This window comes from Macaca mulatta, chromosome 6 (genome assembly GCF_049350105.2).
Source record: "Macaca mulatta isolate MMU2019108-1 chromosome 6, T2T-MMU8v2.0, whole genome shotgun sequence".
Classification (NCBI taxonomy): Eukaryota; Metazoa; Chordata; class Mammalia; order Primates; family Cercopithecidae; genus Macaca; species Macaca mulatta.
In genome coordinates, this window is record NC_133411.1 from 16,032,344 (window position 1) to 16,048,729 (window position 16,386).

Consider the following 16,386-nt stretch of genomic DNA (forward strand, 5'->3'; position numbering starts at 1 on the left):
AGTTACTTTCTAGATACAGTGGGGATACTAGGTAAATACAGCCATTCCAAATGGGAGAAATTGGCCAAAACAAAGGGACTACAGGCTATGCAAGTCCAAAATCCAGCAGGGCAGTCAAATTTTAAAGCTCCAAAATGGCCTCCTTTGATTCCATGTCTCATATCCAGGTCACACCAATGCAAGAGGTGGGTTCCCATGGTCTTGGGCAGCTCCGTCCTTGTGGCTTTGCAGGGTACATCCTCCCTCCTGGCTGCTTTCACGGGCTGGTGTTGAGTGCCTGTGGCTTTTCCAGGTGCACGCTGCAAGGTTTTGGTGGATCTTCCATTCCAGGGTCTGGGGGGCGGTGGTCCTCTTCTCACAGTTCCACTAGGCAGCACCCCAGTGGGGACTCTGTGTGGGGGCTCCCACCCCACATTTCCCTTTCACACTGCCCTAGCAGAGGTTCTCTGTGAGTGCCCTGCCCCTGCAGCAAACTTCTGCCTGGACATCAAGGCATTTCTATACCTCCTCTGAAACCTGGGTGGAGGTCCCCAACCCTCAATTCTTGACTTGTGTGTACCCACAGACCCAACACCATGTGGAAGTTGCCAAGGCTTGGGGCTTGCACCCTCTGAAGGCATGGCCCTACCTATACCTTGCTTGGCCCCTTTTAGTCATGGCTGGAGTGGCTGGGATGCAGGGTACCAAGTCCCCAGACTGTACACGGCAGAGGGACCCTGGGCCTGGCCCATGGAACTGTTTTTTCCTCCTAGGTCTCTGGGCCTGTAATGGCAGCGGGGCGGTGGTTGCCGTAAAGGTTTCTGACATGTTCTGGAGACATTTTACTCGTTGTCTTGGTGATTAACATTTGGCTCCTCATTACTTATGCAGATATCTGCAGACAGCTTGAATTTCTCCTCAGAAAATGAGATTTTCTTTCCTATCACATTGTCAGGCTGCAAATTTTCTGAACTTTTATGCTCTGTTTCTCTTTCAAAACTGAATGCCTTTAACAGCATCCAAGTCACTCCTGAATGCTTTGCTGCTTAGAAATTTCTTCCACCAGATACTCTAAATCATCTCTCTCAAGTTCAGAGTTCCATAAATCTCTGGGGCAGGGGCAAAATGCCACCAGTCCCTTCACTAAAACATAACAAGAGGCATCTTTGCTCCAGTTTCCAAGTTCCTCATCTCCACCTGAGATTACCTCAGTCTGGATTTCATTATCCATATTATTATCAGCATTTTGGTCAAAGCCATTCAGCAAGTCTCCAGGGAGTTCCAGACTTTTCCACATTTTCCTGTCCTCTTCTGAGCACTCCAAGTTGTTCCAACCTCTGCTTGTTATCCAATTCCAAAGTTACTTTCACATTTTCTGGTATCTTTTCAGCAGCACCCCAGTCCTGGTATCAGTTTAATGTATTAGTCTGTTTTCACGCAGCTGATAAAGACATACCTGAGACTGAACAATTTACAAAAGAAAGAGGTTTAATTGGACTTAGGGACAGTTCCATGTGTCTGGGGAAGCCTCACAATCATGGCGGAAGTCAAAGGAGCAAGTCACATTTTATGTGGATGGTGGCAGGCAAAAAGAGAGAGCTTGTGCATGGGAACTCCTCTTTTTAAAACCATCAGATCTTGTGAGACTTACTATCATGAGACCAGCACAGGAGAAAGACTTGCCCCCATGATTCAATTACCTCCCACCAGGTCCCTCCCATAACACATGGGAATTCAAGATGAGATTTGGGTGGGGACACAGTCAAACCATATTAAGTGAGACCTTGTCTTTAAAAAAGAAAACAAAACAAACCAACAACAACGGAGATTCCCAGGCTCAACAAACTGAGTAGGGTGGAAAAATGTATTGGATACCTATGATGGATTAGATTCTTACATTCACCATAATTTTATTTAATCCTAACAAGAGTCCTATAAAATGCACAGTATTATTGGTATGTTGCAGTGGAGGATGAGGCTACAAAGTTAAATAATGCATGCTGGTTAAGTAATCTCTCAGCTGGTGAGTGACAGCCAGGTTTGAACCACAGAGTGCATCATTCTAAAATCCACCTGTTCCCTGATGTAATATACTGCCCTAATATCATTTGATTAAAAATAATTTCTAAAGGGCTACATATAGTCAGTTTGGTAAATATTTCATCAAAAGAGATTGTTTCTATGGACACAATTCTATGTTTTCGTCACTTGTGAAATTGTAAGAATATGATGTAAAAATAACCTAAGGCACAAATCTAAAAGAAGGCAATATACTTACCTTTGCTATAGTCTTTTAAAATAAAGATTGCTAAATGAGATAAGATTAGGCCAGGTGCTGTGGCTCACACCTGTAATCCCAGCACTTTGGGAGGCCAAGGCGGGCAGATAGCTTGAGGTCAGGAGTTCGAGACCAGCCTGATCAACATGGTGCAACCCCGTCTCTACTAAAAATGCAAAAAATCAGCTGGGCGTGGTGGCTCATGCCTATAGTCCTAGCTACTCAGGAGGCTGAGGCAGGAGAATTGCTTGAACCTGGGAGGTGGAGGTTGCAGTGAGCCAAGATCACGCCACTGCACTTCAACCTGGGCAACAGAGTGAGATTCCATCTCAGAAAAAAAAAAAAAAAAGATAAGGTCGTGTGCTGTGCTATACACCAAATTGTGTGTAATAAACGTTCATATGCTAATCATAGTTGGCATCTACTTCCTTTTCAAGCTTCCTGAAAAACTGCTGTTTTCACAAGGTTGTAATTGGATTCAGCAATACAGTTTTGGTCCTGAGAAGTATACAGGTTCGAATGTGTTCGGAAAATTACGAAAATGTGTGGAATTACTGAAAACACAGGTGAGTGTTTGCGGGGGAAATAAACAAAAAGACTAGGAATAAAAGCACATATCCCAGGTAGAGCCAGTTTTTTCTGATGTCAGGGACATTGTTTTATGTTAGGAAAGTAAGAAGTGCAAGCAGAAATGCTTCTAGTAACTGATGATTTCCCTCCTTATTCTTCCTTCTAAGAAGTGAATGAGAGCAACACTGTTCTACATGATAATTAGGCCCTATAGGGTCGGGGGCTTCTATGGGCCGGCCTGCAAACCTTACCAATCATATACCCTTGTTTCCCTAGAAAAATGTGGTGTAAGTTCCAGGCAAGGTGCTCAGAAATGCTCTTCTGGAATGCACTCCATTCATAACTTGGTAATGGCACAGACGTAATAATTTGACTAAGACTTCTTCCTGTCTTTCAATAATGACACAGATTTTGGATGATCGAAATGAATCCTGAGCCTACCGCTAGCTGGGTTACATTGGGAAATAACCTTTCTGGTCCATAGTTTTCTTATGTATTAAAGAGAAACATCAGTAGTGTGTGTCCTGTACCATTATTTTGAGGATTCAATGACTTAATACACAGAGTGTTTTAAACTGCACAGAATACACAGTGAATGTTAAAGCACGCTAGCACTATTCTCTGGAATATCCTTTGTGTAACCCATCCGTCCTAAGCAGTTTTGGAAAACTGACTTGCTTTGTATTTTTACCTAGTAGGTGATACTTTTTGAAAAAAATATTTTATCTAAACCAATTTCTTATTGTAAACGTTTTGTGGTCAGCTTAGGCTTCTATAACAAAATACCATAAATTGGGTGGCTTAAACCATAAACATTGATTTTTCACAGTTCTGGAGATTGGAAGTCAGAGATCAGGGTGCCAGCACGGTGGGGTTTTTGGTAAGGGCCCTCTTCCTGTTTTATAGACAGCTGTCTTCTTGGTGTGTCTTCACATAGTGGAAGGAGAACTAGCTAGCTCTCTGGCCTCTTCTTATAAGAGTACCAAGTCCATTCATGAGGGCTCCACCGTCGGGACCCAATCACCTCCCAAATACACACCCTCTAATACCATCACCTTGGGATTAGGGTTTCAACATAGGAAGTTGGGGGAGACATGTTCAGTCTATTGCAGTATACTTTTATGGTTAAAAAAGATCAAATAGTGCCAAAAGATATAAAGTGAAGAGTTAAAGTTCCACTTTTTTCTGTTAATCTTTGGTTTATTTTATAAATACGTTAAAAGTTTTGGAATGGTGTATGTCTTCACCTTTATCCTTCTGAATTTCACTTTTACATCTATGTTTTTAGTGGACTGAATTTAATGGAATTAGAGATTATCACAAAAGAGGAAGTATGTGCAACACCCTTTTTTCGGATGCCATTCTGGAATATAAACTTTATGAAGCTTTAAAGTTCATCATGTTGTATCAAGTCACTGAAGTTTATGAACAAATGAAGACTAAAAAGGTCATTCCCAGTCTTTTTAGACTCCTGTTTTCCAGGGAGACATCCTCTGATCCTTTGAGCTTCATGATGAATCACCTGAATTCTGTAGGTGACACGTGTGGACTAGAGCAGGTAACCGGGGAGGAGTAACTGCTGATATTTGATTAAGGATGCTGTGGCACTATTTGAACACAGAGGTGTCTGAGGTTGACTTTTCAGTGGTGATATAAGCAACTGCACAGAGGTGGTTGATTGATATTATCACCCCTCATATGAGGAAAAGAAGACTAATACATTCATTTTTCTGTGCTGGCTGCTTTGTGTCTCCTCAGACCTATGGCCAGAGAACACCAATTCTGGGGGCCTTTCTGACTGCTCACACTGCTTCCTAGATGCTAACAGGTTCTCACATAGACGTTCACCAGGAAAAAGTCCAGTTGGAAAATGAGATAGTTTTGGGAAAGCTATTTGGTTACCTATTGCAGATAAATAGAAATTAATTGAAACTTTCTAAAGCCAGAAAATGCTTTTATCCCTCTAGAAAAGAGTTTCTTTTTTGTTTTGCTTTCCCAGAGGGTGAACAAAATTATCTGACATTTTTAAACAAATGGATATAAAATGATATATAACTGATTGGAAAATAATGTAGTTTTTATCGTGAGTGTTCTTTTATTTTTTCACTAATTTTTTTTCAAGTAGCTTTTTCCTGTGATTTTTACATGCTAGTCTACAGAGTTGTTCCTATGCTCGTTCCCCTTCCTTCCACACAATGAGCGTTTGTTCTGAACTCTGTGCCCACTCAGTGGTCTATGGGCAGGTCTGTCAACAAGCAGATGATTTCATAAACCGCAGAGGAACACTTCCCCCCACTGTGCTGGGAGGCAGGAATTTGCAAGTGTGTATCTGTGACCTGTCTTTCATCTCATCCACAGATCGATATGTTTATACTTGGATACTCCCTTGAAGTAAAGATAAAAGTGTTCAGACTGTTCAAGTTTAACTCCAGAGACTTTGAAGTCTGCTACCCAGAGGAGCCTCTCAGGGACTGGCCGGAGATCTCCCTGCTGACTGAGAACGACCGCCACTACCACATTCCAGTCTTTTAAGTCCGCTGGGGGCCGAACAGCAGTGCTCACCAGTGACAGTGGTCACAGTTGCAAGTAAAGTATCTCTCTGAAACCAAAGCTAGCATTTCAGCATGGAAGGAATTAGGACCTTTTCTCCAGGATTACAGGTACACTGGATACAGCCATGCATGGATGGTTTTCCTTTATTTTTCAGTGATTTCCTCTGAAGCAGCTGCACTGATATATTTGGGTGTTGGTGGCTTGACTTTGTCCATAAGGGGCGTGGCCACTTCACATGATGGCAAGCCTTTAAGAGCACAAAGAAGTTTAATATGGACAACAGCAGCAAAAAGCAAGAAGAAAACAAGTAGGGAAAAATGGCTAACCTGGAGAGAAAGAATTTCTTTAACCTTGATGTTCTTCATTAAAAATCTTATCTTGGACTGATTTGGGGGATTTTTAGAAACATGGCCTTATTTTATAAGCATGACTTTCCCAGGAATCTTTGTTATATTTTAATTTTTGATAACCATTTGATTAAGTGTATGTGTGTATATATACATATGTATGTTTATATACATACATGTATCTATGTATAGTTTTGTATATACATATATACACATAGACATACAGAGAAATAACCACTACTTTGTAATGCTGTACAGTTTGTTTTATATTTCTTTACTTTTTTTGTTACTATTTTATCTGGCCAGCTTAATAGTTTTATTTAGATTTTAAAAATTCTGTAGATTAAAGCAAATGACAGTTATTGAACTATCACAAAAATATTAAACTGTGGTACATTTAATGTGTATTTAATGTGTGGAATCTCATTATGGTAGGCAGAATAATGCCCCATGCTCCCCAAAGATATCTGTGTCTGAATCCTCAGAGCCTGTGAAGGGCTAAATGGGTTAAATGGGAAAGGAGAATTAAGGTTGCAGGTGTAACTGAGATGCTAATCCACTGATGGATTTTGAAATAGGGAGATTTTTCTGGGTTCTCCAGGTGGGCCCAGTGTAATCAGAATGGTCCTTAAAAGTGAAAGAGGGAATTGGAGGAGTGTCGGAGTCAGAGGGAAATGTCAAATATGGAAGAACAGTTAGAGAGAGATGTACCATTGCTGGCTTCGAAGATGGAGGAAGGGTCCATAAGCCAGGGAGTGCAGACAGCCTGTAGAATTGAGACTGGAAAGGAAACAGAAACTTCCCCATAGCCTCCAGAAGGAACACAGCCCTGCCAACACCTTGATTTTAGCCCAGTGAAGCCTGTGTTGGACCTCTAATCTGCAGAACTGTAAGATAATAGATTTATGTTTAAGCCACTAAGTTTGTAACATGTTATAGCAACAGAAAACTAGTATTCTCAGGCTAGTTTTTGGTCATCTTTATTTTGGAAATACTTTTCTAGTTTAATTTGATAATTTTTATTTTGGAGGTACTTTGCTAGTCTGTTTTGAGTTTCAGTGCATAAGAATAATTTTTAAAATCTTGCTAATTATATTTTACTTCAAAGTCACAAATCCCTTTCTAAGAATGACTTACTTCACGAGATATTTAGCACTAACATTTTCCCAGATGTTCATATTATTTCTGCCATAAATTAAAAGGGAGTGTGTTAAATGCTGTCATATCTGAAGTTAACATTCATATTCTTTTGCAATGGGGATGATCCATCGTGTGTACTACATGAATCATGTCTGATGGTAGCTCGTTCCCACTGTCATTTTGTTTTCTGGTTGAAGATTAATGTGCTTAGCCACACAAACAAGAGTTCTTCATTGACCTCTACAGTCCCTGCCTGTTTGGAAACATCTATGGTTTTGCATAACCCCTGTCATTTAACTGACAGTGTTAGAAGATTTCCCCCTGATGTGTTACTGTAACCAAGAAAGCATGAACGCTGCCCTTTCTGGTGACAGCCTGCCATGGGCTGCTGTGGCTGATACTTATAGAATTGTTGCTCCGAAGTTTTGGCTCCACTTGAGCTGTCCAGGAGCCTACCTGGCATTTGTGTATTACCACTCACCTTGGATCTCCTTACCAATGTAATTATTTCCACATCAATCCAGGACTGAAAGGAAAAATTTTTTCACCAGGATTGGCAGCCTGTAGCTCTGTGACCTCAGTCAGCCCATCATGTTGTGGTGTGGTGGAGGGGGGCAAGAATTCTTTAGAGAACCAAGTTGTGAAAAAGATTTCAATCTAGTGAAAGTAAAAAGTCAGAGGACATTTAGATAGTTGCTGTATTTTGGGAAGATATCAAAACAGGTTCTTAGGGAGGAGGTATGAGGTGTTGTTTTGTTTTGTTTGTTTTTATTCAGTTGTATAATGAATATAACAAATTAAGTAGCCAGAAGGAGCTGCATATAAATTAGCACCACTTTTAAATGTCAACAATAAATTTGAGGTGAGCTTCCTGTGTGATGCCGACATTTAAATGTCTTTCTAACCTTACATGTTTCAAATGGTGAGAGAACTGTAGCAAAAATGCAAACATAATGCCCTTGTCGTTTTTTGATTTTAGGATACATTTCTGTCTTAACTTTTGGCCTTACGTGTCCATACTGAGGGGTTGTATGAATATTAGTACAAGGATGACTTTTACTGTGGTAAAATATGCATAACATATAATTTATATTTTAACAATTTTTATTTTTTTGAGACGGAGTTTTGCTCTTTTTGCCCAGGCTGGAGTGCAATGGCACAATCTCAGCTCACTGCAGCCTCCACCTCCTAGGTTCAAGCGATTCTCCTGCCTCAGCCTCCCAAGTAGCTGGGATTACAGGTGCCCACCACTATGCTTAACTAATTTTTTGTATTTTTAGTAGAAATGGGATTTCACCATATTAGCCAGGCTGGTCTTGAACTCCTGACCTTGGGCGATCTGCCCACCTCAGCGTCCCAAAGTGCTGGGATTACAGGCGTGAGCCACTGCGCCTGGCTTTAACAATTTTTAAGTAACAGTGACATTAAGCATATACACATTGTTGTGCAACCCTCACCACCATCCACTCTCAGAACTTTTTTAAATCTCCAAGGCTGATGTTTTTTCAAAGCAGGCAACTTTAATTCCCTACCTGGTACCTGGATTCCTTTTCCTTTTCATGCTATCTTTTCATCATACCCTTCTGAGTATTTCCTCTGGGCTTAAAGATCCTCAGTGGAGAAGTACAACCTAAGAGGGAGTTAGGTGACCAAATGGATCAGGAAAATCGTGTTTTATCTCCAAAGTAAAACTATAACTGTGGGTGGCTTCTGGACGCAACTTAGAATATTATCATCGAAAAGTCCCCAAGAAACTATTAATTCAGAACCACCCTGGTGACTTGAATTTCTTGAGTGTCCTCATGGTCTTGAACCAAAGTCATTTCCACCCAAGGGAGAGTCAGGTGAAAGTCCCCAGGGAACTTAGTCTAGGGGACAGGAGACCTCCAGACTAAGCTGGTGGAGGATGGGCTTAACCTCCAAGAGAGAAGAGCAGCCTGGATCAGGGGGCATTAACATGAATTTTCCCAGGACTTTTCTGCAAGTGGGTATTGGATGGAAATATTTGTTGTTCTCAGTCAGATGAGTTTCTCCTATTTTAGTGAGACCAAAGAAAGACAATTTTAATTCTGTCCAAGCTGGTCTTGAGGATGGGAAAAAAATATGTAACTTTTCTGAATGCTCTGGAAATGTTGGAATTCTACATCAAAGTATGTGACTGTTTTAAACTGATGACTAACCCAATATGTGAAAATATATACAAACGTGAATAAAGGGATGACTAATTCCAGAATTAGCAATCATTTTCTCTTAAATAGCAAATTCCTAAAGCTATATGATTCTGTTTGCAAGAATGTTTTTCACACTGCTTAATAAGACCAGTTACTGTGTAAAACAAAGAAAAAAATATATATGTATTTTCATGGATCTGAAACTTTAACTGTCTATAGGGTGGCTTGTCATAGTTGAACATTATTTAATTAAGTTATTGACTATATGTAGGTATACTTTTCCCTATAGCCATGCACTTTTTAAAAGTTTTAATTATTTAATTGACAAATTAGCTATTCATTTTCCTTCAAATCCTATTTTTATCCTAATGTCCATTTTACAGCTAGACACAAAATTTAGTGGGTCCAAATTGTTCAATCACTTCTGTGTTATTTGTTCAGAACAGTGGATCTTTCCTTAATTCATTTTTGTTTTAATCCCATCATATTCCTTTAGGCCAAGAAAATGAAAGCTCATTCGGATTATATTTATGCTTAATATCAACTTGGTTTAAAAGTGGACAGAAAAACACTCACTCATGTATTCAGCCACCCATGGACTGGAGTGCTCTGTAGAACAGCCTGAAGTGTACACCATGTCTCTGCACTTGAAGCTCATGGAATGTATTGGAGGAGACTCGAGCTCCATGTGGGAACAGTGTGACCCAAGAGCCAGCATGGAGGAGGGCTGTGTGAGCAGACTGCTGTAGAATGCTAAAGTTACCATCCTAGCTGGTGTCTTGTTCTGTTTAAAAAATCAAATTTCTGTATTTAATTGACGTATTGGTCCTTATAGTCAGTACCATCAGGTCTTAGATTGTTAAGCATTTTGCTGCCACCAGACCAGTGAGGATCACTCACTTATTTATAATGATTCTTGGGAAGTTTAGTCAAGAGAATATCCTTGAATAAAGAAGTACATGTTTGAAGTATTTTCATCATAGTCTAGGTGGGTTGTAAAACCCATTTCCACACGAGTATAAATTTAAAACAGAGCCGGGCGTGGTGGCTCACGCCTGTAATCCCAGCACTTTGGGAGGCCGAGGCGGGTGGATCACGAGGTCAGGAGATCGAGACCATCCTGGCTAACACAGTGAAACCCCGTCTCTACTAAAAATACAAAAAATTAGCCGGGCATGGTGGCGTGCACCTGTAGTCCCAGCTACTCGGGAGGCTGAGGCAGGAGAATGGCGTGAACCCAGGGAGGGGGAGCTTGCAGTGAGCCAAGATTGTGCCACTGCACTCCAGCCTGGGCAACAGAGCGAGACTCCGTCTCAAAAAAAAAAAAAAAAAAATTAAAACAGAAACATGAAGGCGTCAGCAATCATGATTTTGTTTTGCTCGTTTACAAGTTTGAAAAGGTGCATGAGGCACCAATCAGTGACACTGGAATGCTTTAAGGATGGTTTGTGACTTTACCCCATTGTGCCTTATCATTTGTCAACAAACTCACTGGGCCAAACACAAACGGCTGAGACACTCCTGGCCCCATTTCTTGTCATCGCTGCCATCTCCAAAGACAGACTCTGGGAAGCAACCTGGGAACTGCTTCAAGTCCATGTCAGGTCATGGCTTTGTCCACTGCCCGGCATGTATCCGGACTTCCTTTGGGTGCCGGCTTTTCTGCTGGACCAAGAGATTCATGGAAAGAACTCCAGGGCAAGGTGAGGAGAAGCAGCTGGTACAGACTGACGACGAAGGAGAGGACCAGAAAAGCCGCTTGGGTGTGGTGGGAGTTTCAGTGTAATATGATTCCTAGTAGGCACATCTGTGACTCCCTGAAATAAAAAGGGGCAGAGATGGGACGCCTGGTAAAAATGGTGTTTGTTGTAACATTTTGGTATCATTGTGGGTAAGTAGGACAGACAAATGTTTACATCTCTTATGAAAAGCTACCTTTAGCCATAAACATTAAAAGGAAAACTCAGCATTTAAAAGGAAAACTCAGTATTAAAAGGAAAACCCAAAGTGTTTTTGATCTGTGGTTAACTCATCTATCAGCAAATGGTTAAGTAAGTAAAATTAATTTCTCCATTTGGTGTGTATTTCACAGGGTAACAATGAAGTGCTCCAATCTGCTTGTGAGACCAGTTAGATTAGTAGTTGCATTTGGGACCGTTCCTCCTGTATGTCTTTATAAGCAAATTGAAACAATGTGTTCTTTGTACTATACCGAGGGACACACCACAGATCCTCTTTTTAAAGCAGGCAATAAAATAGCTTTTTCCTTTTGAAACATCATTGTAAAACAGTGCTCTTTAAACTATCCGTGGTAAAGGATGAGTTTTAAAAATTCTAATCCTTTGCAGATTGGTACTTTCATAAATACAATAAAAATATAGTACCAAGATCAGATTGCTATAACAGTTTCTAAACACTTTCAGTTTCTGTACTTAATCTTGCAGTGTGGTAATAAAGACTTCCACACTTTAGTAGCACTAAAATATGAGTTTCAGGCAAGATTCAACAGATTCTGTTATTTGGTGGCTGAGATTTTGCCTAGAGTAGGAGGGCAGTGCTTTGGGGTTTTTGCTATTACTGTTCCAGCTAGGGCCACCGTATGGGCTTGTGCACCCGCATCTTGCATAGTGGTCCTTGACTGAGGAGGTGACTGAAGCTGAGATCCTCTCTCCAAGCCATGGAGGGCTTGAGGTATCAACTGCCCCAAAGGAAGGATTGTCTTTTTCTACCAATAAAGCTCAGTCTAGGCCAAGCCCTGCGCCAGTGGGGATGCCTTTTCCTGATTTGCATAAAGGGCCGTATTGGCAGGAGGTCCCTGGATCAGCCAGATAGTCCCACTACCGAGATGCACATTGCAGGAAGAAGATACTGTCTTGAGAAGACATTCATGGGTTTCTCCAGTCCCTCAGAAAAAATCGGCAAGAACCTGCTTCAGTTCACAGTTCTTTGTGCTTAAGAAAAAGCATCACATTTTATTTCTTTACTGGATTTCAAGTTCCTTATGGGAACGGATGTGGGTCTCATATCGTTAGGACTAGAACAGTGCTCATATAAATGTCAGAGGAATTCCAAATTGCAAGTTGATGAGAACCAAGCTCAGCTGTTATTTCTCAAAGAGGCAAAGAATCTAACTGTGATTATGATCTCCGGAAATTTCCTTTTATTGATCCAGGACTTGAAGAGAGCAAGTTTTTAGATGTAGAGGACAGAAGCATATGCTGACATATCATCAAGTCAGGGTGGCCTATAGAATGGACAAAAGTCAAACCAAGTTTTGCTAACAGTGTATCTCTAGTGAGGTTAAAATTAACCAGGGCCATCAAGTTCACCTAGAAACAGGTTGCTGAACTGATATGCCTGTGAAAGAATGTTATTTAGTGGGATCACAGATCCTAAGAATGGAGAACCTTGAGATGTCCTGGGGCCTGGGCATGGTGGCTCACACTTGTAATCCCAGCACTTTGGGAGGCCGAGGCGGGCAGATCACTTGAGGTGAGGTGTTCGAAACCAGCCTGGCCAACATGGTGAAACCTCATCTCTACTAAAAATACAAAAAATTAGCCGAGCATGGTTGCAGGTGCCTGTAATCCCAGCTACTCGGGAGGCTGAGGCAGGAGAATTGCTTGACCCTGGAGGCAGAGGTTGCAGTGAGCTGAGATTGTGCCTGCCACTGCACTCCAGCCTGCCAACAGAGTAAGACTCCATCTCAATTGAAAAAAAAAACAAATGTCGTGGGAATGCACACACCGTGTTCCACTGCCTATGGAAGATGCCCCACCTTCACCCTCACCTGCCAGCTGCCCTTCCTGGGCTCAGTGGAGCCTCCATGCGGTTCCGGGTTGGAGATGCAATGTACAGTTGAGCTGGTGTGGCAAATAGGAAGCAAGAGCAGAGGCATGGGTGGCCTGGATCAGCAGAGCCATGGCAGGAACACTCAAGTCCATTCAAATAAGTATCAAATTGGAAACACAGGGACGCAGGCGACATGCACAACGGAAATCAGAAAAAAATGAGGACCCTAGAGGCTTACAGAGCAAAGTCCCGTTTGATGCCAAGTGGGATTGGAGGGAGTTCTTAAACAGGTGGCATTGGATGGTCTCTTTTCCACCAAACTGTGTATTAACCTGGACACATCCATCATCCTTTGGTTTCCTCACAGTTTTGACACTCTCTAAAAGACAAACTGCTTGCTTGGCATTTGCAGGCCTCAAGTATGGTGTGGCTGAAGAGGAGGCCCAGGTTAAATGTCTACACTAAGAAGAGCTTTGAGCAAATTCATGAATCCCAATTCTGTGTGTATTTTTATCGTGAATGACAAATGTTTATGAGCTTGTTTGTTTTATTAATATAATTAGGCTGGACATGGTGGCTCACGCCTGTAATCCCAACACTTTGGGAGGCCGCGGTGGCTGGATCACCTGAGGTCAGGAGATTGAGACAAGCCTGGCTAACGTAGTGAAACTATGTCTCTACTAAAAATACAAAAGTTAGCCAGGCGTGGTGGGTGGCAAGTGCCTGTAATCCCAGCTACTTGGAAGGCTGGGGCAGGAGAATCACTTGAACCTGGGAGGCGGAGGTTGCAGTAAACCAAGATCACACTACTGCACTCCAGTCTGGCACACACACACGTATAATTAGTAGGAAATATTGCCTAAGCCTAAGTCTATCTTGTTAGAAATGCAAGAAATTTAGCTGGTGCATGCCTGTAGTCCCAGCTACTCGGGAGGCTGAGGCAAGAGAGTTGCTTGAACCCAGGAGGCTGAGGTTGCACCACTGCACTCCAGCCTGGGCAACAGAGTGAGACTCCATCTCAAAAAAAAAAAAAAAAAAAAAAGGGGGCAAGAAATAACTTCTAATATTCTTTGGGTTCTGTTCAAGCACTTTAGGTTGTGAGGGTAGGAAACCTCTTAAGTGAGTTGGATAGGGAGAATCCCCCACACCACCAGGGCAGGAAGTACAGCCAGTCCTCACTGGAAGTTGCCTGAAACCTGTAAAGTCAAGAATTAAGGTTACCGGCTGCATTTCTGCTGGTCCATGAGGTCTCACATCTCAAGATTGCTATGCCTTATGCTGTACATTTCTTTCTCCTTCCTCCTCACTTTGTCTCTGTCTTTCTCTACCTCTGTCCCCACTCCTCATCCCTGGAATGTGAAGTTGCTCCTACTACTGAACAGAACTGCACCTTAGTTCACTGGTTCAGATTCCTGAGAAGCAAAATCTGATTGGCTGAGATTCTATGGCACTACGGCCCTTGAACTACCTGCCCATCTCTAGACAATCATCTGTAGCCACAGTGTGGGGAAAGGGAGCCCTTAGAGCAGAACCACATCTGAAACCATATCTAATACATGTTAGGCTTCTCACCTTTCCCCTTTCATGATGGCAGATGAAGCCTGTTCAGATCAGTGCATAACTGAAATTGGCAGTTATCCAACTAGAATCCTCACTCATAAAGATGTTAGTTCATTTGAGAGGAACAAAGACAACTGCTTGGTGATACAATCTTAGGGTAGCGCTCATGCCAGGTTGCTCCTATGAAGTAGTAGAACATAGAAAAAAAAGCTACAGATGCCCAGAACAATCCCCTTCATGGGCAGGTTTGTTGTTTTTGGTTTTTTTAAATAGCTGAAAACATACTCATGTGCTGTTTTTAAAATTCAGAAAAAAGCTCTGTGAGTGTTACTCCAGTATTTTGATGGAAATGGATTACAGTTCCTTTTGTCCTCTAAACCTGAAACTAGGTACGTTTTCAGCCCCACTTTTGGTGGCAGCTGGTTAGCTCTGTTTGCAAAGCATTCTGGCTTCAGTACCTGAACTTAATGGTGCAGACGCTGGATCTGTCATTGTTAGCTTCCTTTGAGTTCCATGACAACTTCCTTAATTAGTAGTTCTCTTTGTGCCATGAGTAGTAAATTCTTACCGGCAGTGAGAAATTAGTTCCTCCGCTCTTAAGCATGAGCACGAAGGTCAGATCTCATGGTCTGAAGCTACGTGCACAGAATTCCCAGCAGCTCTTTCACGGCTAGTTTTATGTTTACTGTAATGAGATATTTTCCCCCCGTGCCTATTATGACTTCTACAGGATATTGTATTTGTTAAGGTACATCCTGGGTCCAGGGAACAGGACAGAGTGCCCAGACCCTTAAAAAGGTAAACCTGGTGGCTGTTCTTATTAGTCAGAGTTGCATTTGTGGTTTTGTAGACTTTGAAGTAAATAAAAACAAGAAATCTTTGGAGGGCTTCATAGTGAATATCAGAAAAGATAGTTTGGTATTGTAAATGGATAATGCCACTAACTGTATTTCTGGATCAATGTGTGTTGGAGACATTAAATTTATCTACATTCCAAAAGTTAACAATGGAACTAAACCAAGCCAAGGGGAGAGTTCTAGTTTTTTTGTTTTGCTTTGTTTTAAAAATAAATACAGAAAAGAGAAAATATTTCTTACAAGTTAATGATCAACACCTGGTGGAATGAGTAATCATGTTGAACAGTGCTATAGAAAGACAGTATCAAAAGCAGATGGACTTGCAGTTTCATTCGAATAACCTCAGTCTCCACGTTAAATAACTATGGGAAGGAGCGAGTACCTTATAGGACAGGTACTGTTGGTGCAGTACCCATAGTTACTCCAGCTCAGGAAAAAGGAAGTAAATACATATGGTGAAGTGATTTCAAATGGTTCCAAAGCCATTTCCTTACCTTACTCCTAAACTATCTGTAGATAATGGGACTTTCAAAGTCAGTTATTGTGTTAAACATGGGGCAGTGATGAAAAATTGTAACCAGACATTTTCAGATGGATGAAACCAAATAGGCATTTTCAAATATGAACTGGAAAGGGACCTCTCCACACAATGCACTTAAAGAGGTTTATAAAGTTCCAGAATGTAAACAAAGGCACATAATGATGAGGGACAACCTCTTAAACATTCTAACAAAGTGTTCATTGTTTCCCACAGTTCCTGTGTATCGGCTGATGGTCCTACGGCTGATGGTCCTATGGCTGATGGTCCTACGGAGGTACATGGTTAGAGTAATCTGATCTTTGGTATCATTGTATCCTAACAGGGACCAGGAAGATCATCGTCATCTGTGGCAGACTAAAAGGCTGTTAAATATTTGTATATAGAGAGAATTAAGTATCATACTAAATTACAAACTTTGTGATTAATGATTGACCCTCTGATAGCTACTTTACAGGAGCATCCTAAACATTTCTCAGCATTCATCTTGTCACACTTTTGGTCATTCTATGTAACCGCAGCCAATCTCATATTCCACAGTCCTTTACAACAACTCTTTGGTTTTGAGCTTTATCATAGTGGAGATAGAATTTTATGAGTA

The 16,386-nt window shown here is 41.5% G+C and overlaps 1 protein-coding gene across 2 annotated transcripts in view; it reads left to right on the forward strand.

Annotated features, from left to right (window-relative positions):
* Positions 1–6,134, forward strand: part of OTULINL (OTU deubiquitinase with linear linkage specificity like) — a 29,604-nt gene extending 23,470 nt beyond the window's left edge. The window contains 3 exon segments of one of the 2 annotated variants that reach the window (NM_001193791.3): positions 2,695–2,823; positions 4,116–4,385; positions 5,186–6,134. In NM_001193791.3, coding sequence (NP_001180720.1) covers positions 2,695–2,823; positions 4,116–4,385; positions 5,186–5,359 — 573 coding nt within the window. In that variant the 3' untranslated portion in view covers positions 5,360–6,134. 2 annotated transcript variants of the gene reach the window in all.
* Positions 6,135–16,386: the final 10,252 nt, after the last annotated feature.